At 39.7% G+C, this 27,091-nt stretch overlaps 2 protein-coding genes across 3 annotated transcripts in view; both read left to right on the top strand.

Moving 5' to 3' along the window:
• sall4 (spalt-like transcription factor 4) overlaps positions 1-15,489 on the top strand; it is a 40,307-nt gene extending 24,818 nt beyond the window's left edge. Inside the window, exons 2-4 of the mRNA XM_048550564.2 lie at positions 81-2,699; positions 10,792-11,105; positions 12,928-15,489. Coding sequence (XP_048406521.1) covers positions 81-2,699; positions 10,792-11,105; positions 12,928-13,374 — 3,380 coding nt within the window. The 3' untranslated portion in view covers positions 13,375-15,489. The remainder of the gene's footprint in view (positions 1-80; positions 2,700-10,791; positions 11,106-12,927) is intronic.
• Positions 15,490-25,384: 9,895 nt separating this feature from the next.
• The window catches only part of LOC125461278 (probable phospholipid-transporting ATPase IIA), a 161,413-nt gene continuing 159,706 nt past the window's right edge, over positions 25,385-27,091 (top strand). The window contains exon 1 of one of the 2 annotated variants that reach the window (XM_048549846.2): positions 25,385-25,615. In XM_048549846.2, coding sequence (XP_048405803.1) covers positions 25,548-25,615 — 68 coding nt within the window. In that variant the 5' untranslated portion in view covers positions 25,385-25,547. The remainder of the gene's footprint in view (positions 25,616-27,091) is intronic. The other variant, XM_048549845.2, reaches the window with a different exon arrangement.

Below are 27,091 nucleotides of genomic sequence, written 5' to 3'. Positions count from 1 at the left end.
TGTGGATACCTGTAGATAAGTATGATGGATATTCATTTTCTCAATGTAGTTACTGTGCTTTTCTAACCTTTTTTTTACAGGTTCTGAGGAATGTCAGGATGATGGAGATGGGGAAGTAAGCGCAAAGAAATGCAGGACTGAGGAAACCAACATCTGTAGGAAATGTTGTGCTGAATTCTTTGATCTCTCTAAGTTCCTTGAGCACAGGAAAAATTGCACTAAAAACCCACCAGTTTTGATTATGAATGAAGGTGAGAGGGAAATGCCCCCAAAAGACAGCCCAGAATCTTGTCAAGATAACTTTGCAAATGGCCGACTGAATGATCAATCAAAAAGCAATGATAGCCCTAACGAAAAGGTGCATGAACAGAGTGGAACTGCTGAAATGAATGTTAATGTTGTAGAATCTCAAAAATCATGTGCCTCGAATGCTGCCACTAGTTTACACCCAGCCTCTGACATGAGCTATGTGTCCCAATCTAAAATACCAAACACTAACGTCACATTGGAGACTATTCAGAACACTAAAGTGGCAGTGACTCAACATATTTCCGACAGCGTGCCTACCAGCAATTCAAATGCAACCGGAAATGTCAATGTCATTCCTATCTTGCTTGAGCAATTGGTCTGCTTGCAGCAGCAACAACTCCAGCAGATTCAGTTAACTGAGCAAATCCGCATCCAGGTGGCAATGATGGCCCCTCATTCTCTTCATCCTTCCATTGTTGCAGCTGCAGACCCTCTTAAAGCACTAGGGGCTCACCTGTCACAACAGCTTTCTGCTGCTGCTGCTTTAATTGGGCAGAAAGTTGGTAGCCAAACCTTTACAATGGATGGTTTTAAACCAGTACAGCTACCTCATTCGTCTGTTGGTACAACCCATTTTAATAAAGGTTTACACCACTCTGAGCCAGGGTCTCTCCAAACTGCTAGTGCTTTAGCTACATTAACCTCTAAGCCTGATTCCATATCTTGCTCTGAAAACCCCTCCAGGCTTAAACATGGTAACCTCACGAGCCCAGCTGCCAGATTTCCAAACCCCTTGCTACCTCAGTCTCCAAATTCAGCAACTATCCACAACCCACTGATGGGACTATCTGCACCTTCAGCTGCACGAAATCAGAAAGGCAAGCCTCCAAATGTTGCAGTGTTTGAAACCAAGGCCAGTTCAGAAGAGTCCTTTTTCAAACACAAGTGCAAGTTTTGTGGCAAAGTATTTGGAAATGACAGTGCTCTTCAAATTCACATCCGCTCCCACACTGGTGAAAGACCTTACAAGTGCAACATCTGTGGCAACCGTTTTACAACCAAAGGCAATCTGAAGGTCCATTTCCAGCGCCACAAGGAGAAGTACCCCCATATCCGAATGAATCCATATCCTGTTCCCGAACATCTGGACAATGTTCCAACCAGCAGTGGAATTCCCTATGGCATGTCCATACCTGTTGACAATTCAGCTAACTGGGTGGACACCAAGCCTGTCTTGCAAACTTTGTCGAATTCAGTTGGCATGAAGCTGTCATCTAGTTTTGAGGATACTTCCGAAAAGGTACCTGTGGGTGAGTTTCTGCAAAGACGATCTCCAGCAGTGAGTGAAACTGCTTCTATGTCATCAAATATCAGCAACTATGAATCTAACCTAGAAATTAAGCCTACCAATGAAAATGGCAGCGCAACTACTTTGGCTACGTCTATAATGCCAGAAACCTCAAAGCCCAAGCTTTCTTTTGGTAACATTCTTGATAATAGCCAAGCATCTGAGACATTCAAACTCCAACAGCTAGTAGAAAATATAGACAAAACATCCACTGACCCAAATGAATGTACTGTATGTCATCGTATATTAAGCTGCCAAAGTTCACTCAAAATGCATTACCGTACTCATACTGGTGAAAGACCATTCAAATGTAAAGTTTGTGGCAGGGCTTTTTCCACAAAAGGCAACCTCAAGACTCACTATGGGGTACATAGGGCAAAACCACCATTACGAGTGCAGCATTCATGTCCTATATGCCACAAGAGATTCACCAATGCTGTTGTTCTTCAGCAGCACATTAGAATGCACATGGGAGGTCAGATCCCAAACACACCTCTGCCAGAGGGCTACTACGATGGCTCTGATCCAGAGCCAGCATTGGCTGATGAAAATGCTGAACTTGATAGCAGTTTTACAGACGAAAATATGGATGAATCTGAGTTAGAAGGGGAGAAGGGTACAAAGGTGCCTACAGTTGAATATTCAAAACCAGTTTTGCCTTACAGTGACTTGCCAGCCAACTCTCCTTTGTTAGTATTCTCAAATATAGCTGCTTTGGAGAGTCAGATGAAAATGATTAATTCCAGTGTGAACTTGCAACGTCAGAGCAGTTTGAAATCTGGTGAGAATGGCTCCCCAGAAAGTGAAGGTGTGACTAATGATTCTTCCGCAGTCGGGGACCAAGAGTACCAGAATAATCGGAGTCCAGGTGCTTCGGAGTCTGCGTTGTTCCAAGCTTCATCTCCTGCAAATAGCTACAATGGTAGCCGTCTTTCAAAGTCACCAGGATTTCCAATGCCTTGTGAAAATTCAGGAGCAAAAGCTGAGCCTGTTGAGACATCCGAACTACCAAACGATGGTGCATTAGATTTAACATCTGCCAACTTTAATCGCAAAATTAAAGAAGAAGTGCCTAGTATACCTTTTACTAATGGGGACTGCAGTAAGTATGCAAAAAATTAATAGAGTAAACATTATAAATTACTCTAGGTACAGTCCATTGTCTGAGTCTCTACTTGAAATTTCTTAAATGCAGTTAAGTGGTCTAACTTGAAATAAGAGTGCTGATTAGAATTGACAGTGCTAATAGTTAATTAGAGCCTTTTATTTGAAAATCTTTTAAAAAAGTAGTAATTGTATAGACAATTTTTTTAAAAAATGTGCTCTGATCCTTTTTCTTAACTATTTTAAACTACGGTGAATCCCTGGGTGGAATTTCCTCTCCCTAGAGGAGACAAGGAGGCGAAAAGATTGGGCAAGTTTGCTGTGGAGTGACACCAGTCCCCTTCTTGCCAGCTCACCTATTTAGTCCTGGACAAGAAGGTCCATTGGGAAAGTTTTTTTGACCTGCTTACCAATTAAACCTCCTTAAATGGTCAATTATCAGTCACATGAGGGCTTCTGCTTTTTTCTTCCTGATTACCTGATGTAATCTCTGGGTGATAAAGGCAAGGATGAGATTCTGGCAAGTAAGGGGTTGCTGCTGAGTGCCATCTACTCCTCATGCCTCCGATCTCCTGTCCTTCCCTCAATCTTGCTTCTACCTGATGAGAGGCAAAAGAGAGACCCTACATCCTTGCTATTGGATCCCCTGAAGAATAGACCTAAACTGGCCTTTGGCTGGCACCTAATCAGAAGCTGGGACTTGTTTTGGGTAAGATGCTCACTGGCCAGCTCATAACCAGCATATTTAGTCTGTTCTTAGACTTTTCTGTGGTGGGTAGCAAGGTAGTCAATACTTAGACTGCAGTGATTTTTTTTCTTAAACTTGAGATGGCAGTACTTCAGATACATTTATTTGACCACTTTTAATGGAGTAAAACAGCACACAGTTGATTTACTCTTTAGGTTTTTAGTACAGTAGAGGAAAAGAATGACTGATCTTTCCTTTAGTGTTTCTCATTTACTTTTGTGTATGCTGATTTGAAGTTAAGGGGTTATGGTCAGCATTTGTGGGTCTTTTTTTTGTGTGTCTGCAGATGAACTTGCAAGGTTTTCTGGATAATGAACATAAGCCTGATTCTTCCATTCTGTGTGTCCTATGACCTCCAACATCCCAAAGGCTTTGGAAACAATTGTGGCACCCTGATTGCTGGGCAAGCAGAAATCAATGAACTGTGGGATCCAAGATTGAACCTGAGAAATAAAATAGCTTGTAAAATATATTGTTACCAGTAACAAGCAGTACCCTTTTTCTTTGACTGACTCTGGCTTTGTCATGTTACTGTTGACTGTGTATTTTGTTCACAGTCCCTTGATTTTAAGAACTCCTTTCTAGTTCCCTGTATTGGATACCTCCTTAGGCTGATTTTTTTTTTTGAATTGAAATTAATAGTCAAAAATTTGAACTGATTGAGCCCTACTTAACATCATGGCTTGTTGATTGTAGAGAATCGTGATTCAAATCTGTTAGAGATTAATCGAGCAAGAACCTCAGAAGTGAAATATCTTGCACTGAATTACACCATTTTAACTTCCAGTTGATACATGGAATTATTAACAGCATTCAACTTTTTTTTTGCCAGCCTTAGCAATAGTAGAAAGACATGTGTATCTTGGCTTTGTACTTTTTTATGAAATTTCCCACTGCCAAGACTGTAGCACACAAAATGGGAAGACGAGAGCTTTGATTTGCTGGTGCACGTTGAGTCAAGTTTATATCAACCAGACAGCTGGTAGGCTATGGGTGCCACAGCTGAAGTCAGCTCTCCTTAGTTGAGTGAAATTTAGCCAATGCTCCTGCATTTTTGTGTCTTTCCAGCTGGCAGGGCATATGTTTTGATGTTCCATGAATGATCTTAGATGCCTTTGTAGTTGAATTTTTTTTGATGATCATTGTAGTTTTGTTGACGTTTTTAAAATATACATTGCTAATTTATTTTTGCACATGCTGTGACTAGTGATTGCACTCAATGATGTCCAGTAGCTCTGCATACTTTTGTCTGTTTCATTCTTTCATTTGCTAAAAATGACATTGTTTCTCCTCCAGATTTTTATGTTTTCTATTTTAGATCTTGCACTTATCACTGTTTTAGCATGACTAATCTGTCTTCTAATCCTTTAGTATGTTAAAATTCTGCTAATAAGCTTTTAAGGATACGGTCTTAAATATGTCCTCCCTAATTTCTGTTTCACTAATCAGGGAAACCGTTTCACATTTCTTTAGTACTACTTTTTAGAAAAAAAATCTTTTCCTAATCAGTTTAATGTAGGCAGAGCCAGATTTCTCTCTTTCTGATACTAGATACAAAGAATAATTCACCACTTAGCATCCTTTCCATGGACTTGATTTCATGCTTCCTAAATGCAAACTCACCTCCAAGAAAACTTTCTTTTTGGGGATTGTAATCTGATCTGGATTAGGATTGGCAAACAGATTCTTCACAGAAATGAAGTTGAAAGGATTGTAGCTTTGCAGAATAAGAAAATATGCTTGGATTTTCATTTTGAGAAGAATCAAACTCAACCATTGTGGCTTTGGTGCCTTATCCAAAACGTTTGTCTATCTATGATGCAGTTATTACTGTTCATGGTGGCACAACACCCTGGTATACAAATCTGGTTTTAGGATCAGCTATCATCAGTGTGTACTTGATTTGTTAGGCAGAGTATATTTTTTGCCCACTGGCATCACTCCATGTAAGCAGTAGTACACTTTTTTTTTCTTCCAGACCAAGTTGCAACATAGGTCAAATAAAAATAATTTAGTTCAAAAAAAGGGAGTTGTAACAATTTACTTGATGGACAGAGTCACCTTCAATCATTTCAATTTAGTTTATAACTCCCTCTTACAATCTTCTCTTTGCTTCCAAGCCTGGTCTGTCCACAGCATTAGGTCACCACTTTGCAGACTTTTGCTTCTTTGATTACCTTTTTAACTGTTACAACTTTCAACTTTGCCCACCATGATCTGGAGTGCACCAATGCTTATTACAGAATTTGAAGATCAGAACAGTATTATTGTATAATATGATCTTGTACATGCCATATCTATTCTTTGACTTCAAAATACTTGAAAAGCATTCTGTTGTGAGATGAAACTGAGTACGTTGTTTACCAATGTATGAATGATCAGGATATGGGTTACAAATGAGCTGCATCTATTTTCTTCTACTCAGTAACAGTGCACCTTGTTCTTATTAAAAGGTCTGAACTCACTTGTAAATTCGTTAACCTTGTAGCCCATCACAAAGAAAGTTCATGATTCATAGCTTGGCCTGGAGCAATTTTTAAAATCTCTTTCACTTTGGGTGGTGGTGTTATAACACCATTGTTGCTGGACCAATAATTTTGAGGTCATGAATTCAAAACTGACTAAGTTAGCTTTTGAAATTTATAACTAAATTGAGAATTGAATACTAATCACAGTCGTGGTGACCATGAAGCTGGTTTTTATGATAGTCACAATCTTATCTAAAAGATATGGGTAAATTGGGAAAAAGTCTGTGCTTGACAGGTCTGGCATAGCCTAGATATGACTCCATATTCACAGAACAAGAGTAGGCCATTCAGCTCCTTGAATTTTTGAACATGCTTAATGGTTGATCTGTGGCCTAACTCCATATACCTGCCTTTGGCCCATTTTCCTTTTTTTAAAAAAATGCCCTGCTTATTCAAAAAATTAATTTACCTCAGATTTAAATTTAACAGTTGATTTAGCACTGGCTGCCATTATGTGCAAGGGAGTCCCAAACCTCTACCACCCTTCGTGTGTGTAGAAGTGCTTCTTAACTTCTGTCCTAAATGGTCTGGCCCTAATTCTGAGACTATGCTCCCTGGTTCCAGAATCTCCAGCCAGTGGAAATAAAATGAATTATCTACCTTGTCTTTTCCTGTTAATGCCTTGAAGACTTCAATTACATCATCCCTTTTTAACATGCTAAATTTTAGAGAATTCAGGTCTAATTTTGTAGAACCTGTCTTGATAACTTAACACCTGAAGTCCAGGTATCATTCTTCTAAACCTTCTGCATCCTCGTACTCCAGTTCTCCAGATATAAAGGATAGCTCTCCATTAGCTTTCTTGATTATTCTCTGCACCTGTTTGTGGCACTTTAAAGGTCAGTACACCTGAACCCCAAAGTCTCTTTGAACATCCACTGTATTTAATGTCATGCCATCCAGAAAGTATCTTTTGGGCAGCACAGTGGCTAAACGGTTAGCACTGCTGCTTCACAGCACCAGAGACCCAGTTTTGATTCCAGCCTTGGGCAACTGTCTGTGTGGAGTTTGCACATTCTCCCCGTGTCTTGGTGGGTTTCCTCCGGGTGCTCTGGTTTCCTCCAGCAGTCCAAAGATGCGCAAATCCGGTCAATTGGTTGTGAGAAATGCAGAGTTACAGAGATAGGATAGGGATTGGGTCTGGGTGGGATGCACTAAGGAGGGTTGGTGTGGGCTTGATGGGCTTGATGCTTCCACACTAGGGATTTTAAGTTCTAAGTTTTCAGTCCAAAATGGATAATCTCGCACTTTCTTTTTGATCTCCTCCATCTACCCCAGTTTTACCCACTCGCCTAGTAATATGTCATCAGCAAATTTGGATGTACGTCTTTCTACGGCATTATCCAAATTGTCAATAAGTAACGTGAATAATTGAGGCCCCAGCACAGATCCTTGTGGGGCACCACAAGTCACATCCTGCAAATTTAAGCATCTAGCCATTATCCCTACTTTCTGCTGCCTGCCACTCACTCAGTTTCCCAGCCATGTCAGTAATTTACCCTCAATTCTGTGGATCTTAATATTAGTTAACTCTGTGTTTCCTATGTAGGACTTAATAGCCTTCCAGAAGGCGTTTGATATAAACAACATCTGAAGACCTCCATCCATTACCTCAGTCACCACTTCAAAAATTTAAATCAGGCTTGTCAGATGTGACCTACCTGTCATGAATTCCGTGCTGGCTCTCCCTACTTAACTGAAAACTTGGAAGTTTTCTGTTAGCATGTTGTTGATTTATAGACCCTTTCCCAGCACACATGCTGGGTTAATTGGCCTGTAATTCCCTGGTTTTCCTCTTCCTCCCTTTTTAAAAAATGGAGTTTAAAAAATCAAAAAATGATTTCCCAATCCAGAGGAGTAATTCCCAAGTCTAGGGAATTCTGAAAGATTATAGTTGGAGCACCTATAATATGCTCGCCTACTATTTCCTTTAACATCTGATGGAAACATTCAGGTCTGGGGAATTTGTCATTCTTTTAAGCACATTAATTTCCTCTATTATTGATGTTTTTACTTACTTTTATTCAGACCCTATCCTTGATCTGTTAATTTCTTCTGACTTCTGACAAGCTATCCTCCTTTTCTACTGTAGTACTAAAGCAAAATAATTACTCAGTATGTCTGCCATTTTCCCATATTCACTGACAATATCTTGACTTCCAGACTTTCATGGGCCAACATTACTCCCAAACACCTGCTTTCCCTTTTATATAACTATTAAAATTTCTTATCGATTTTTGATGTCACTGGCAAGTTTTCCTTTCCCTTTTGTTTGTTCTTAAGCTGCTGTGTGGTCATTTGCTGCTGGTCTTTGTATCTTCCCTTTTTTTTGGAAAGATCTGCGCTTTCTTTCTGCATTTTGTAACTCCTGTTTCTTTTTTCTTTTAGTTTTTTGCTGCCCTTTTATCCCTCTTGGTTGTCTGTGGTTGTTTTTAACTCCCTCTGGTATAACCTGGTTCGAAATTGCATAAAATGTTAGTTTAAACATATTCCACTGTTCTTCGTTTTACACAATGTGCTTATCTCTTAATTGACCTAAGGGATGGGGAGCAAATGCTTACTTGTAATGCCCACAGGAGGGGAAAAAGGAACAGTGAGATCTTTTGGTATTTTACTCAGCCTATATGGTATTTGGTATGCTAGTCTAATGAGCTGTTCTTGGAGTGGAATTTGTATTGTCAATTTGAGCCTCCTCCCTGGATGCCATCTAAAGATTGATTCTATCATAACAGCCTCAAATCATCAGGACCACCTTTTAATGAACTCTATTGTCCCAAAAAAAGACATTCTTCAGCCAAAGTATAACCCATGGTGGCTAGTCTGTGAAATTTAGAAGTTATTTAAATAGTGTTTAAATAACTTGCACATCTTCTTTTGGGGGTAAATCCTATGTAAGGTGAATCTAATTTAATAGTCTTATCATAAGCTAAATTACATGAAAATCTTTCACTCACTTTTAGGTATCAGTCTCAAAATATTATTCTTCATCCCTATAATTCTCTCAAGTCCAAATTACTTAAAAGCTGTAGGCTGAATAATAAAAGTTAATATTGCACAAAACACCTTTTGAAGGCTTTTGGAGAGAGTAGGAACTGCTGATGCTGGAGAATCTGAGATAACAAGTTGTAGAGCTAGATGAACATGGAAGGCCAAGCAGCATCAGAGGTGCAGGAAAGCTGACATTTTGGGTCTGGACCCTTCTTCAGAAACCTTCATGACCTTCTGAAGAAGGGTCCAGACCCGAAACATCAGCTTTCCTGCTGTTCTGATGCTGCTTGGCCTGCTGTGTTCCTCCAGCTCTACAATATGTCATCTTGAAGACTTTGACTGGCTTAATAGGATACGTATTAAGAGACTGGGTTAAACTTGATTATTTAGCTGTATAATCACCTAATTAAATCTTTACTAAGAACAATTAAAAATTTGCTTAGTACAAAAACTGAAATTGCTAGAGAAACTCTGGTCTTGTAGCAACTGTGGAGCGAAAAGAGTTAACATTTATGCTCTCATGACCTTCCTTTTAAGCCGTTTTAGCCCTTATGATCAGGCCTGTCTCACTTTATATAAAAAGCCTTGTTGGAATTAGCTGTCTTCCAGCTATTGCATTGCTGAGAATTGTATGTCATAATGGCTCAGTCATGGTATTGTTTGCCTCTGTGACTAGCAGCTTGTATTTTATCCACTAAACCATTTGCAAATGATTCCAACTTTAATTGATATTTCCAACCCCTTTGAAGTTTTGATACAACTTTTGGGTGTCCCTTGTTCACATTTTTTAACCTGTTCTCACCTTGGTCAGTGGGAAAGTTGTGATCCACTGTGGTGCATTGTCCTTGACATTGTCAACTTCTTTAAATTTGCACTTGCTTGTTAGGTGCCTTTTATAAAAGGATTACTTTTGTAAGCTTGACCTGTATGCATTAGAATGAAAAGTTAGGGTGCAAGATGATTAAAGACAGAATCTTCTACTCTTAATGGTAGCAAGCTTTGGAGACATGAATGTAAATGTTTTTAAAAGGGACGTGGAAGATAGATAACTAATTTAAACCCACTAAGAGAAGGGTCTGTTTCAGTTGTGGAATGATGACCATTTCCTGCTAATCTATTGCTTTTACTTGTTTAAAATATGCAATGCCCAGATCACTGCAAACTGCTAATGCTTTTAAGAGCCTTTTTATTATTCTACAAAATTGCATTGTAAAAGGTGATGGCTCTGTTTGTGCTGTTGGCCCATTTATCCTTTTTTTAACGATAGAGTGCTGTTAATATGCAGTTTGACAACCAATGATTTTATGTTTTTGAAGTAGAAATTCACAATGTAAATGAGCATTTATAGAGAGGCAAGCATTTTACTGTTCAGTTCACGAATATTTTCATTTGTACATTTAAAAGACCATTATATTAAAACTTAACTGGCTGCTTTATGGAGATTCAGTTTTGAGGATGGGGACATTAGGAACTCCACCCCCATGTTGAGCAATGCATTCAACCCTCTCCAATTTTGCAGGTGACAGCGCAAGTGATCTATCCACTGTTTGCAATATATTTCAATTAACTCTTGTCAGGACAGGTTACAAGAGTAGAAGGAATGAATGAATAGATTTATTATTTGTGTTGTTAGTTCCCTAAATTTGGCTGCATTTTTTCCCCCTCCCTTTTTTATTTTTGCATAGATGGTTATAAAACACCAATATTTAGAGCTGAGGTCGTGAAGTCTGGCATGGCAAATGAGAATTAATTATAGTAAGGGATCCACCATGTACAATTTACAACCCTTTTAGACTAAACAGTGAAAAACCGTTGTATGTTTTTAGGTGCTGTTCAAGTTCCTGCAGGTTCCTTTATCAGGGCTCCTCCTTGTCTGATTAAAGTGGAAGTGAGCGACCATGGAGAACGACCAGCAGGAACCACTGCACAGTTTCTTGCCCCGTCATCTGTGGCTCCAATCATGCCACCTATTTTGGCACCTCCACCCCGTCGTACACCTAAGCAACACAACTGCCCTACTTGTGGAAAGAGCTTCTCCTCAGCAAGTGCTCTGCAGATTCACGAACGCACGCACACTGGTGAAAAGCCATTTGCATGCACCATCTGTGGAAGAGCTTTTACAACGAAAGGAAATCTCAAGGTAACTTGTTCAGATTGAGAAAAAAAAATGCTACAGTAAATATTAAATTCGAAGTAATGGCCCAGATTTTGGCAATCAGTGGAGAAGGAGCAACACTTGCTGTTCACCTCTCTAACAGGTGCCTGCAATGTACACCCAGTGTAGATTCATATTAGTCCTGCGCAGCATTTCTGCATGGAATATGTGGCTTCTCTGAGCAGAACAAAAAAAGAGTCAGGCTTTTTAATGAAACACATTGAAGAATTGCGAAGCACATAAATATAAAGCAGTTTTAAATAATGTACAGAAAGTAAAATAAAAAAAGATGGATTAAAAATCCTGCCTGATTTTAACTACTGAAGCAATGAGGCTCTGTATATGTAAAAATAAACTTGATAAGTCTAGAGGGAATGTTTGGTGATAATTCATACTCTTGAACGCATCCCACCACCACTCCCCCAACTTGGAAAGCACCTAATTTTTATTCTGTGATTTCAATGCTCTGTTTATTGTAAGGGCTGTTACAGTGCACCCTGTGGAGGAGCAGGGTATCTCTGAAAGCAAACTCTGATTTCAAGTGTGTATGTGAGTATTGTAGAGGCTGCTGTCAGATTTTTTGATTTGTAATGGTGACCGTTGTAGGCCTTACTGCTATTTATTGCAAAATCCAGGCAACAATTTGCATCAGTAGGTGGTACACATTGGAGTTATCTTGCATTCTGATGAAACAATGCTTTCATTAAAAAATATGGGCATATTTCAGAGGCTAAATGCAGAGCCTATTATGTATGAAAGTTGGAAATTTGGACATAAACGGCACAAGTTTAATCTCTCTGGTCTGTGCCAAAGTAAATAATTTCCAGTGTGGCTTTGGCAGAGGCCCTGGTGTTTGATACAGTGCTGAAAAAGAGAATTTTTTGAGTGTGTTCCTTATTGATCGCCAATGTTAAAAAGTGCCTGTGTGGATGTTGAGAAAGGAGTTGTAGGTCAGCTTTGTTCTGCACGGATGAAGAGGTTGCAGCAAAGCCAGCTTCTGTTGATGATAATGAAATTATGCCGTTTTGCAAAGTTTTGTTTTTCTGACCTGTACATCCCCTTCTCTGTAGTCCTTTGCTTCACTTCGCTTGGACGTAATCCAGAGTGTTTTATGTTCTCTTGTTAGTATGGTCTTCATCCTGTATTACATGCACTATATGTATTGAATGTTGTTATGCTGAGGTCACCTTGTTAATTTTGATTCAAATATATTGGTCCACAATTCTGATTGTTTACCTTTTATTACAAAGAGAAAACTACTGTTTCTACCCACTTGAAGTTTGATAATTCCACTCATTTGAAGTAGCCTAAAAGCAGCTGCATTTCATTACTGATTACTGAAAAGCTTTAGATTTTATGGCCTTTGGGCTACAGTGAGTTTGCGACTTTTTGAGCTTATTAATATACACTTGTGTACGTGAATCCTTGTGACAAAAACATCTCTGATCTTTACTTAGTCTTCATCTACTCCGACCCTTGGCAATGCTCACCCCTTCTCTTCCTCCCCAACCCCCCTGTGGTTCCATGGTCAAAAAGCCTTTTCAGTGAGTCAAGGGTGAAGCTAATATGGTTGATTTATAGGACACTAACTGATGTAGTTAGTATGGAACGTGATCAGTATACATGATTAATTGGGAAGGGAAGTGCAAAAAAGAATGTTGCAGTCCGTGGGGAACTCTTAAGATGTATTGTAACATCAAATAATTCTCACTAGGGAATGCTTGATGCTAATATTCTGAAGTTGGGTTGCACAATCTGATTAGTTTAATGGTAAGCAACTAAGATGTACTTTACTTTTGCTTTGCAGGTCCATGTTGGAACTCACATGTGGAATAATTCAGCCAGACGTGGGAGACGTCTTTCACTCGATAGTCCAATGATACTGATCGGAAATGATCCAAAGAAGATTTCTGAAATGTTCCCAAAGGAGCTAATGGCTCCTGCAACAAACATTGAACCAACCATCTGGAACCAATATACCACTGTGCTTACCAATGGCTTAGCTTTGAAATCCAATGAGATCTCAGTGATTCAAAATGGTGGTATTCCTCCTATCTCGGTTAGTGTGGCAAGTGGTTCTGTTGTGAGCACCAGCACTACAGTTTCCAAATTGGATGCACCCCAATCTGGCATTGGTCCAGCAATTGCTGAAGAAGAGAAACCTAGTTCTGAAAGTGTTGCTCTGTCTCACATCCCCCATTTTGTGGAAGAAGGCAAAATAGCTGTTAATTTAAAGAAAAATGACATTCTGTAGCAACTGTTCAGATTAGAGTAAATTCTAGTCTTTAGGTTTTATGGCAAACAACCACAGACCTCAATATGGGCTATTTTTCATAATCCCAAAAAAATGTAAAATAGATTTTTTTTACTTGTAGCTGTCTCTAACAAAACTGCTTGGTACCTCCTGAATTTATGTTATGAGTACAATCATTGCTTTGCAAATTTATTGTATAAAACTCTGGGATTTATCTAAAGAATAAAATAATAAAGCGGGTCTTGCAAAGTGAAGCGTTTACAATATTAACTTGAGTTTACAATATTTGAAGTGTACAGCCTCTTTCTCATGAATTTTTACTACAAAATCCTATTGAAAATCCAAAGATTGAAATAAATTCTGTAATTAGTGCTAGTTTTGAAATAATGAGTAGAAATTGAAATGAATCATTTCCATAAACTACTATAGAGAGTTGTCTTTGAGAATGTGTGTAATTGTATTTACTGTTTATACATTAAAACCATTTATGCGGGTAACTGTTCTAGAATGTCACTTGGTGCCATCTGTTTAGAATTCTAATGACAATTGTTGCTTTAAAAAATCTTGAATGAACTCTTGTTTTAAGCTAAACCCTGAAAGAAAGACACATTTTACAAACCTACTTTTCCAGTTAAACAAGTTATTTAATTTTACTTGGAATAAGTTGAAGTACACTGCTGTTCAGGTAGGAAGCGTTCTGCCAATTCAGGAACAAAATCAAACAAAAAAAAAATAAGGTGGGTGGGCATTTAGAATAAATTATCTGACTTTCTTTTCAGCAGAAGTAGTGGTTACAGGACAACAATGGGCCTCATTACTTCCGGGTAGAAGAGACAAATGAAACCAGTCGTAAGTCTTGATCACCATGCAGATATACCTGCTGAAAAGACCGTGGTGAGATATTGGGTAAGGACAGTATTGGCATAGCTACAAAAGTAGTGTTAGCTATCATGTAAAGTAGCAATTTGGGTAAAGTACAGAGGGCAGCTGGGATCAGCAGAATCCTAATCCAGACCAAGTTGGTGTTTTTAAAGAAGGGGACAGATTTTGGTTTGGAGAATTGTAATGGGATGGGGTCAGAGGGAGGAAGGAAAGAGATGCAACTCCTTTATAAATCCAGATATCTTCGACCATTCTCAAAACTGTGACCACTTGAATTCTGCAGAAGATAGGAGCCACCCGTTTTGTGAAGAATGGTATTGGTGTGACTCTTAAATGCAAGTAGCTTTTAAAGTCAGTTGGAGAAACCAAGAGATCAGAGAGCTAAATATTGTGTTTCAACTTCCTTGTGCTTCATACTGATTAAAACAAGAGTGCATTTTTGATCAATTAAAACTTTGCCTACTTTGGTTAGTTTGTTAACCAAGTCACATGTTTGATTTGTGGATGGTACACCATTTATGCTTTAGCCAAAGGAGACCCACGTGTAGCATATGAGGAAAGTGGGGAGAGTGGGCCCCAGAACTTGAAGAAATTTTGTTAACTACCTCACTTTCTAATTTTAGTTTTTGTTTGTGGTTTTTTTTTGTTTTGGTCATATTGGTTATTTTTGTAGAATATGACATTTTTTTGTAAAACGAACTGGCTTGAAGTAGATACTTTGTGCAGTTGCTTAATGGTTACATCAGTAAATGGACCAAGCTTTTGTTGACAGGGAATTGAGAGCATTACATGAACAGTTTTCTATATTTAAAAAAAAGACATTTCTGCATACTATAGTTAAACACTGAATGTACAACTGGAGTGCTGAGAGAGTGGACATCGCCTCTTGCTTTGCAGATGGAATACTTTGGGACTTAGTAGCCAGAGTAAAACTTCAGTGCCAACATTGGAAGAGTAAGCTACTGTGTCAATGCAGTGTTTTCTTTTGAAGTTCTGAAATGACTGCTTCACTTTCGCCTTTTGATATCAGTTTACCACAAAAATGATTTTCATGGTGCTTTCACATGTAAATGGACTGACAAGGGTAACTGAATCTGCAGGATCTATATGGTTTACATGAAAAATGGATTTTTGTTACATTGTTGTTTCCTTGAAAATGCTGTCTTTTCATGAATGTTTTAGTAGCTCTCTAGTACATCTACTGAATGTAAACTTTGATTTTTCTTTCTGGCATATGGGAATAAATGCAGGATAGCATTATCATAGTTATGTGGTTATCCTTGTTATTCATATACAAAACCAATGACAGATTTCAATGACAACATTCAAACCGTCAACTGATACCACTTAATTTTACTATGACTTGATAGTAGAAAGTTGTAAGTATGATCTTTCACATCAGCTGAGCTCTCAAAGGGCATTTGTACAGAAAATAGTTTACTTCAGTGCCCCTGATTAAATTAAGAGTCAAAATTTAGCAAGGGTTTGCACCTTTCAATAAGCAATCGAACTTTTGCTAGAAAATTTGGATGTCTTTTCATGAAATAAGAATGGAATATGGTTTATCAGTGATTTATTTCACTGAATAACAAAGATGCAGGTAAGATACCTTTGTTCGTGAGGTCAGTTCAACAAATAATAAAAAGCTAATGACTGACTGAGCCACTGGTTGTCATAGAAAATGTACACCATCCTTAATGACTCAAATTTTAGGTCACTATTTCAACTGATCTTGTACATACTGTCAATATATATTTCTGCTAGACAAAAGAAATCTTAGTTTTTAAGTTATGCTTTCCTGAAGATTGGTCATTGCATTTCCCTCTTTATGCAATGAAGCTTAACTACTGGAGTATAATCTCTGTTGCCTTGGGTTGAGATTTCTTAACTCCAGAATCATGGATTGAGTGTGCCTTATGACTAATATGCATATGTGTTATGCATGATATGCATTGCATGATTGTTCAACTCATTAACAGAATCTTTATTATGCATGACCATTTATACATCATTATATAAGTAGTCATATTGTACTGTTACAAAACAGAAAGAAATAATTTTATGTAAACTTTTCAAATGACTTACCATCTTAAAAAAAGTACCATGTTAGAAGGTTATGAACTTTCAGGTTGTGCATACATTTAACATTTTCATAGAATCCCTTCAGTGTGGAAGCAGGCTATTCGGCTCATGGCGTCCACACGACCCTCCATACAGCATCCCACCCTATTTTTCCAATGGCTAACCCACTTAGCCTGCACATCCTTGGACACTATGGGCAATTTAGCATGGCCAATCCACTAACCTGTGCATCTTTGAACTATGGGAGGAAACCCATGCAGACACTGGGAGAAATTGCAGTCTCGACACAGTCAGTCAGCTGAAGGTGAACCCAGGTCTCTGGCATTCTGAGGCAGCAGTGCTAACCAACTGTACTAATCGAACAAAGAAAAAGCATTAACGTAATACCCCTTGAATTTAGAAACTAGGGGCATATTTGTCATTCAGCATTAGGCCCTGCTGTCTGAACCTTTCCCAGGTTTTGACCAGCCCCAAAGAAAAGCAGCTCTGACTCCTAGTATTCCTCCAGGCTGGTCCTAATTGGCTGTGGGGAGGATTTGGTCTGGGTTGAAACAGGAGTCTGAAAGACGCAATAGCCTTTTACAATGGTAGACAGAACAGAAGCTAGTGAGATGGAGGCTGGTCACCGTGGCCAGGGTTTGCAGTCGTTTTGGAGGGCAATCGAGGAAAGTTGCTTGACCAAATTAAAGAGGACTGGTTGGAAGTGGCCAAATGTGTCAGCAGTGAAAGTGTTGGAGGAGCTGGATGTCTTCATGCAAGAGTTTGTTCTGACAAGTAAATGTAATGATACCCTGAAGGTGAACCGTTAGGTTTATAGACACAACAGCTGAGCAGCCTGAGACTACATGTTACTCCTGAATATGAGAGAGATGTGTGCCCAGGATAATTACTGACACATAAGCAAGGCTCAAAGCCATCATACTATTGAGGAAGTAGCTCCACTGATAAATGCAGCATTTTATTAAGAAGGAATTCTTGGAATTAGAGAGGTGAGAATTTCTTCTGGGCACTCTCACTTGTTCTCCCATTGCCATTCCTGCAGAACGCACAAATTGAGGACAAGGTTGCACTTGAAATGTCCCAGATCACCATCCTGATCTGACTGACTGACTGACTGACTTAAATATCCTAGACAGTCACTGAAATGATCTAACCCAGTAGAGGGGGAAAAAAAAAGGAATTTTAAGTTTGATGGACGAACCACAATTGACCGAGGCACTGGAGCGGACAACAGGACACCCTGCCCTCCTTTATCGTCCTTTATAAACGTGGGGGGTTGTGTCAAAATGGCAAGCTGTACTGCAGACTAGTCGAGCAATGGCCTGGCTTAGTCATATTTTACAGAATCATACTCATACCATCCTAGAAATCAGCATACCCTTCCCCAGATATGTCCTGTTTCACCGAAAGGACAGATCCAGCAGAGGTGGCACTGTGATACATTGTTTGTATTGAGCTACCCTCAGAGATTCATAGCATCATGTCAAATGAGCAAGGGAACTTTGTGATTTACCATCTATTTCTCCACTCCACCCAACCTGTCCTCCTTAGTTGAGGCTCCAGTACTCCTTTATATTAAAACACTAGTAGAAGAATCACTGAACTGACAAGGGCACAGGATGTTCTTTAGTTGGGTTTGTTTAATATGCATCACCATGAATGATTTGGTAGAACCACTATTGATCAAACTGGCTGAGTGCTAGGGGACATAGTAACAAGAGTGGGTTTGCAACTGCTGATGAGGGAGCTAATAAATAGCAATACCGTACTTGAACAAAAACAGAATTTTCTGGAAATGCTCAGCAGGTCTGGCAGCATCTATGAAGAAAAAATAGAGCTAACTTTTCGGGTCCAGTGACCCCCTCCTCAGACCCTGAGGAAGGGACACCAGACCCAAAACGTTAACTCTGATTTTTTTTCTTCACAGATGTTGCCAGACCTGCTCAGCTTTTCCAGAAAACTCTGTTTTTGTTCCCTATTTACTGCAACTGCAGTTTTTTTTTGTTTTATTTGAATACTGTCCTTGACCTTGTCCTCACCAATCTCCATCATAGATGTACTATGCATGATAATATAGGTAGGAATAACTACCACATCGTCCTTTTGAAGATGTGGAGGATGCTTGTGTTTTGAGGCGTTGTCACTTTGCTGCTAATGTGTATATTTCAAACAGATACAACTCACAAACAAAAACAAAGTTGCTGGAAAAGCTCAGCAGGTCTGGCAGCATCTGTGAAGGAGAAAACAGTTAACATTTTGGGTTCAGTGACCATTAGAACAGTTCTGTGGTGATGGACAGTTAAGCAACTCACTGGAGAAGGAAGATCCACACAGCCCCATCCTCAATGATGGGGGAAGCCAGCACATAGTGCAAAAGATAAGCCTGAAGCTTTTATATCCAGCTTCAAAAGTGCAAAGTAGCAACACAGATGCTAGTCTTTCATCCAATTCTGTTCACTATCTATGATTTTTAAGAAATGGCTGAAAGCACTAGATATTACAAAAGCGACAAACCTAGAAAACATTCTGGCATTAATAGTCTTGTGTTCCAGTACTAGTCGCATCCCTGGTTAAGCTATTCCAATATTTTTAAAATACTTGGAAAAATTACCAATATGTCTTGTGCTCAAAAATGTAAGACAAATTCAAGTTGACTAATTATTACTCCGCCAGCTTACTTTCACCATCAGCAAAGTGATGGAAGGTGTGTCAACAGTGTTATTGTGCAACATATAGTAATAAACTGTTCACTGATAGTCAATTTGGGTTCTACCAGGACCACTCAGTTTCTGTACTCCGTACAACCTTGGCTAAAAGAACTTAACTTGAGGTGAGAGTCACTACCCTTGATATCAAACAGCATTTTGCACTGAAAAGCCCTAACAGAACTCGAGTCAGTGGAGGTAAGGGGGGAATCTCTCCACTGGTTGGTGTCATCCCTGGAACAAATGAAGTGGTTGTTCAATCATCTCAGTGCCAGGACATTACTGAAGGATTTCCTTAAGGTAGATATTTTTAGGTAACCTGTTCAGATATGTTATGACACACCCCTGGAGCAGCTGAGACTTGAACCCTGGCCTCTTGGGCTAAAGAAAGGGACACTACTTCTGTACTACAGAGTCCTGAGTTCCTCGGGATAAATATTTTCTAATCACCTTTTCAGAGATATTAAGACCCCTGCACCAGGTAGACCTTGAACTTGGGCCTCCTAGCACAGAGATAGGGACAGTATCATCAGCCCAATTAGGTTCAGCAGCTTCATTAATGACCTTCAATTGTAAAATAAGTGGAGGGATGCACAATGTTCAGCACTGTGTAATTCCTCAGAGACTGAAGTGGCCCATGTTCCTATGTAGAGAAACCGGAATAACAAGAAGTTTTGTTTTGATATGTGGCAAATAACATTTGTGCCACATAAGTACTAGGCAATGACCATCTCAAATGAGAGGGCATCCAACGATCACCCCTTGACATTACCATCACTGTGATGTTAAGTCATTGAAAATTCTGCTGTAAGTATCTCCTGTTAGTACCCCACCACTTACAAGACTTGAGTCAGGAGTGTGATGGAATACTTGCCACTTGTTTGGATGAGTGCAGCTCCAACAATACTCAGAAAACTTGACACCATCCAGCCAAATCTCTTAGTCTTTTGATTGCACCCCATCTAAAACTTGCCCTATTCACTTCCTCCACCACTGATGCACAGAAGCAATGGTGTGCAACGTGTCCAAGACTCACTGCAACAACTTACCAAGGCTCTTTTGATAGCGCTTTCAAATCTGTGATCTCTTAACAACTAGAAGGACAAAGGCATGTTCTGCCAAACCATCCTGACTTGAAACTATACCAATGTTCTTTCACTGTCATCTGAACCTCCCTTTTTAACAATACTGTGCATGTTCCTGGCTCCCATGGGCTTCAGTAATTCAAGAACATTGCTCTGAAGGTGCAACTACAGATGGACAGCAAGAGATACCCACATCTTGTGAACAATTAAGAATTTTAGTGGTCCTATGAGGTGCGTGCTCAATGGCTCCAACAAGGTAGATGAAAGGCTGCTGTCAAATTTCCACTGAAGAATCTTGCAATGACTGGTCTGTGAACTTGGGTAGCTCTGGTTGTTCAGCACCTTCATGTTATTTACCATTGTCTAGCATTTGAGGGTGAACAGTTCAATGCAGCCTGGAGAGAAAAACGGAATTAATATTTCAGATTTGTGACCTTACATCAGAACAGCCAGATGAAAAGTTGCAGATCTGAAACATTGACTTCTTTTCTCCAGAAATACTATTTGACATTCTGCTTATTACAGCATTTTCTATTTTATGTAGTGGAGGTAATGTTTTTGCTTGTGCTGAAGACCAAAACTACGGCAATAAACATAATGACTAATAGGTCCAATAGGAAATTTAGGAGAAATTTCTTTACTCCGAATAGTTAAAATGCGAGACTTCCTACAAGTAGTTGAGGTTATTAGCATACGGATACATATATTTAAAGAGAAGCTACAGGTACATGGGAGGGACAGACAAAGGAATAGTAGGATAGAAGCAAAATGGATGGAGGCTTGTGAGGAATATTGACAGGCTAATATCACAAAGGCAGTGAAATCTGAAATTAAAACAAAGTGCGAGAGAAAGTTAGCAGGTCTGGCACAATCTGTGGAGCGAGAAATAAAAATAATGTTTTGAGACTGTCTTCTTTGGAACATTATAGGCACATGCCAGTCGGACTAAATGGTTTGATTCAAAATAATTCGGTAAAATTATAGCTTGCCAAACACACAAATTACTTAACTCGTGAATGCTTTACCACTAATTTTAAAATAGGTGACACTGGCATTTTTAATACCTTTAACAATCTGTGCTCAGGCATGCATCAAATTATATATTTGAACACTAAAATAAAACTATTGTAGATGCTAGAAACCTGAAATAAAAACAAATATTGTAAATATTCAGCAGGTCTGGCAGTATCTATGGATAGAGAAACAGTTAACATTTTGAGCTGAATTGGACTGTTCCTCAAAATGTGAAGAAGTCATATTTATATCATTTTTGACTTGAAATGATAACTCTTGTTTCTCTTCTCCGGAGGTGCTGCCAGACCTGTTGTATATTCCCAGTGTTTTCTGCTTTTATTTTTCATATGTTTGAACACCAAAGTCACTATTTATCCCCAACATTCAGTATCTTTCTAATAGGCTTTTACTTCTACATCTTGTTTTCCTTGTAAGATGTATTATGTCTCGAATGCATATTAATTAGTATCTGCCACCAGTCTATGAAACCTCTTGTATTTTTTTCTGTCAATTGTCCATGTACTCCAATTTAATATTCTCAAGTTCAGATCATTGAATCATTATGGTGCAGAAGAAGGCCATGATTGGCAAAAAGACACATCTTTTGCTTGTGTAACAGTAGTTACTTTCATATAGAATTCACTAGTTTGAATGCTGTGGACTACCCGAAAGGATGTTACAGATGCTTAAAAAAAAGGTGAGGTCTATTTCTTCTCATCATTGCTTTTATTATATTTGCTTAATGTTCACTAACCTGGGGTAAAGAAGGGGTTGATCCAAACATTAATGTATTTAGCAGATTTTGTTTGAACAAGTATATCTCAAGAATGTCTTTTCATGGACCAAATCATGTTGAGAGTATATGCCAAGCATTAGGCATTTAGGGACCTAGCCAATGGCAATCAACTGACAGAAAAAGTAAGGTTTCAGTATTGTAAGAATACAAACAAATAAAACTCTAAAAACTGAGCATTAGCAAATTCACACAAGACCAAGATTAAATGCCTCCGCTGAAAAAATCTGTTGCTATTCTTTTCAGCTGTTTACCACTAATGTAAGCAGTAAAATGAAAATCTATAAATAATAGTGAAATATAGTTAGTGAGACGCTGCATAGAATCACAATTCTTCTCCCCATCCACCTGCTTAATCCACGTGGATACAATTCTTGCTTTCAGAAAGGACGAGAAGCTGTAATAAGACCATAAGACGTAGGAGGTGGAAGTAAGACCATTCAGCCCATTGAGTCCACTCTGCCATTCAATCATGGCTGATGGGCATTTCAACTCCACTTCCCTGCACTCTCCCCGTAGCCCTTAATTCCTTGCAAGATGAAGAATTTATCAATCTCTGCCTTGAAGACATCTAACGTCCCGACCTCCACTGCACTCTGGCAATCAATTCCACAAGCCCACCACTCTCTGGGTGAAGAAATGTCGTCTCATTTCAGTTTTAAATTTACCACCTCTAATTTTAAGGCTGTGCCCACGGGTCCTAGTCTCCCCGCCCAAAGGAAACAACTTCCCAGCGTCCACCCTTTCTAAGCCATACATATCTTGTAAGTTTCTATTAGATCTCCCCTCAACCTTCTGAACTCTAATGAACACAGTCCCAAGATCCTTAGCCGTTCATCATACGTTAAACCTACCATTCCAGGGATCATCCATGTGAATCTCCGCTGGACACGCTCCAGTGCCAGTATGTCCTTCCTGAGGTGTGGGGCCCTAAATTGGACACAGTATTCTAAATGGGGCCTAAGTAGAGCTTTATAAATCCTCAGAAGCACATCGCTGCTTTTATATTCCAACCCTCTTGAGATTAACGACAACATTACATTCGCCTTCTTAATCACGGACTCTACCTGCAAGTTAACCTTTAGAAAATCCTGGACCAACACTCCCAGATGCCTTTGTACTTCTGCTTTCTGAATTTTCTCACCGTTTAGAAAATAGTCCATGCCTGTATTCTTTTTTCCAAAGTGCAAGAAGACCTTGCATTTGCTCACGTTGAATTTCATCAGCCATTTCCTGGACCATTCTCCTAAACTGTCTAAGTCTTTCTGCAGACTACCCACCTCCTCAGTACTACCTGCCTGTCCACCTACTGGCTTATTATATGAAGCACGAACCATAAATAGGAGAAGAAATTTGTTCAAAAAGCAGGTTTAAGGCATTGTATGGAAACGCCTTTTTAATGAATTTATGAATGGATTTGTGTACCCAATGTAAAAGTGAACTCATTTTAAAAAGTTACAAAAATGTAGGCATGGATATTTATTTATTAGTAAAGTAAGAATTATCCTCAACACTGAACACAGTATATTGTATTGAAAACTTGCCAATATGTCTTAGCTAAAAGGTAATAATATCCATTTAATTCAACAAGACTCTACTAAAAGACAATTTTAACTGCTTATTATCTTCTACTTTTCTCAATTTGGTTTTCTCTAGTAACTTGTTAAAACCAACACAAACAACAATCTCATACCGAAAGCAAATGATTAAAAGTAGCCTGCTTGACCAAGATTGCCATGATGTGGAGGTCCCAATGTGGTACTGAGGTGGACAATGTCGGAAATCCATGACTCCAGGTTATAGCCCAACAGGTTTATTTGAAAACACAAGCTTTCAGAGTCCAACTCCTTCTGGTATTAGTGAGAAAGGTAGTATCAGACACAAAATTTATATGTGACAGATCAAAGGGTCACACCACTGATGAGGATCTACTGAACAAACCTAAAATGCTATTAAGTCTTTAATGTGTTAGAAGGTTTTAATTGATTACTATGTATTTGACTTCAGTGAAGTCTTTGAAGGATCATTGGACTCGAAATGTTAACTCTGCTTTCTCTCCCAGATGCTGCCAGACCTACTGAGTTTCTCCAGCAATTTCTGTTTTTATTTTGGATCTTCAGCATCACGGTTCTTTATCATATTTTTGTTTTGTTGTTTTTCTTAGAATGACAGTGTTGGATTTCATGGTTGGAGAATGTCAGTTTTGAAAAAAAGATTGGATAGAAAGATTTTTCTTGTCCCCTGCAGTAATTGATGATGTGGGGGAGGTGAGGATGTTGCAAGATTGAGATATAAAACTTTAGGGGCCATTGTTAGGGTAGACAGAAAGGAACTTTGCTCTTGGTGGAGAGATCAATGACTAGACTTAACATAAGGGACAGAAGGTTTGGAGGGGATGTGAGGATTTTTTTCACCCAGAGAGTTGTGGAAATTCTTGAAAGTTGTAATTATGGTTGAAACAGAAATCCTCATAATATTGAAGGAGTATTTAGATGTACACTTGTGATGCCAAGGCATACAACGCTATGAGCCAAGAGCTGGAAAATGGGATTAGAATAGTTAGGTGCTTGCTTTTGACCTGGACAGAGTTGATGGGCTGAAGGGCCTTTTTCTGTGCTGAACATCTCTCAGAATCTGTCGCATTTATGATCAATATGTGTCATACACTGCAAACTCATTTAAAATGCGAAGGAATGTTTAAATGAAATCAATGAGGAGTTCCGAGGAAGATATTATTAAAGCTTCACAACCTAAGCGAGAGCCCCGTTGGCGTGTTGTCAAGCCTAACAATGAATTGGGCAGAGCAAGGTCAAAATAAAAAGTAAAAAAATTGCGGATGTTGTAAATCAGGAAACAAAACAGAAATTGCTGTAAAAGCTCAGCGGGTCTGGCAGCATCTGTGAAGAAAAAAAAGTGAACATTTCGGTTCCGGTGACCCTTCCTCAGAATTCAGAGTAAGATCAAATATTGGTTTTTGTTGTTTGTTTTTTTCTGTTAGTTGTAATTACCTGCGCAGCCGAACAAGACCTCAAGCTAAATAACTTGGAAGTGTGGAAGTTCCTTGTTTGCTGTGGCACTGCAGTTAAGTCTACGGGAGCCAGATAGATACTCCTTAATCGGTTGATTTTCACACGGTGGCCATGAGCTGGAATCAATGGCAGGGGATGGTGGCATTGGCTTCAGCAAGACCAAGGAGCAAAAATAGTCTGGTTCTTACCTATAATAATTCAGCAACTGTTAGAAAGGGCACGTCGACCTTGGATTAGAACTTGTTGGATTTAAGTGTGGAATAGGCTGCCAACATTCAGTAAAATCACATTTTGCTCATGCTATCAGTAAAATCACATCCCAAGAACTGTTCCCTCGGTGGGCAGAAAATGGGGCAAGAGTGATTATCACTAACTTGTAACGAGACAACCTGTCTTCTGTAACTGCCCACTGGTTGTCTATGAAATACCTTCAAATCGTTGCCATGGCTGTATCCCAATTGTACCTTTGACCCTGGGAAGCCGACAAACAAGGATATGGAGAGAGAGAGAGAGAGAGGCTGCTGGGTAAAGCACGCCACCCGGCACCAGTCAGACAGACACAGACGGAGCTAGTGCTGCAAATATGTCGGATAATATCCCTCTGCAGCCTGTCCGCCACAAGAAAATCCACGATTCCAAACAGAGGAGCGGGTAAGAGACAGATTGGGATCTCCCGGCCAGGCGGCTGCAGGGTAGATCGAAAGGGGATTCTTTGTTTTATTTTTCGGCACAAAGACATGGAACAGAATAGGGTGTCAGATCTCTGTGTTGTTCAGAAGCGGGGCTGGCGATGGTTGTTGGCTACTCAGTGACATTTCTTGGGGGAACAATGCTGTGCCCATCTCCCCGGGAGTAGGGAATGGCGGACCCACCCCCCACCCCTCGCATTTGCCCCTTCGTCAGTTTCCGCAGCAGGAGAGAGGCTGCCCCTTTTCGCTCTCTATTGCTCCCACCGAGTGAGATGAGCAGTTTCAGATAAGAAGACGCCTAGCCCCCAGCCTGTGGCAGTATCAGGCGCCTTCGTGAATAATTTGCTCCTTCCTCTGTTACCATCGAGAGGCAAATTCATCTGGGGTGCGAGAGGCAGAGATTTATGTAGAGATCGTTTTGTTATCTCTGTAAAAACAACAAAAAAACCTGCTTTGGGGGTTCAGACGCGGTGTGTTAGTGGGGGACGCTCTTGAGTTGGAAGATGTTTAAATTGTATTTGCTGGACAGTCTGTACTGCCCTGGGTCTGGCGGTGGGGAGCGAGTTGCGCTTGTTAAATGTTGCCAGGTCCTTCCTGGTTTGGATCGCCATTAAGAGCGCCGCTCCCTCCATCGCCCTCGTCTGAAACACTTGTTCCTATGAAACGAAACTGTTCGCCACTAACAATTCAGGCAGGGGCGTCATATTTCCAGCGCGGGGCAACTGTGCTGTTGACAGGCTTGTTTTTTTTATTTCTGGCCACTGAAGGTGGAGGAAACCAGGAGATAACCCGCTGCCGTGTGTGAGCTCATGGTGCTGTCATGTAACCTGGTGGAGTAGGCGTGTTTCCTGTCTGTACACTCTGCTTCTTCTTGTCCTCAAACCGTCATCTTCCCTAACAACAAGATATTAGGCAGGACCTTCCTCCGGCAAGAGCTTACATATATTCTCATTAATTAAATGCCAGAATAAGGTGGAACCCTGCGCAAAACTTTTCCAGCGACAATTTAAACACAATAGGCTTCTTGTAGAACGCTCTGTCCCAGCACTGAATATGCTTTATCATCATGTATCCTGACACCATTATACACAAGTGTCAAGAATCTGATTGCTCCTGTAGTTTTCCTTCAGTTGGAAGATGTTTGCTTATAATGTGTATGTTGGGACCTTTTATTGCCATAGCAAAAGAAAAGCTGACCAGTATCAGCTTTAAGAATGGCATGTTTTGCTCTGGAGCATAAAGCTTTACTTTCTAATTTTATACTTTGCTGACCCTGGGGTGGAAAACTGCAGCGGGTGCTGTGGGGGCCAATGAAAGAATGATAGGGAGCTGTCCCAGAGACAGATTGGCTGCCTGCAGCAGATATTTAATGCCTGCATGTGAGGGCTGAGAACTATCACATTGTGGGGGTATGGGCCGAAGAGCCATAGGCTCCATT

This window comes from Stegostoma tigrinum, chromosome 19, assembly GCF_030684315.1.
Source record: "Stegostoma tigrinum isolate sSteTig4 chromosome 19, sSteTig4.hap1, whole genome shotgun sequence".
Lineage (NCBI taxonomy): Eukaryota > Metazoa > Chordata > Chondrichthyes > Orectolobiformes > Stegostomatidae > Stegostoma > Stegostoma tigrinum.
This window is presented reverse-complemented; position numbering and strand designations above follow the sequence as displayed.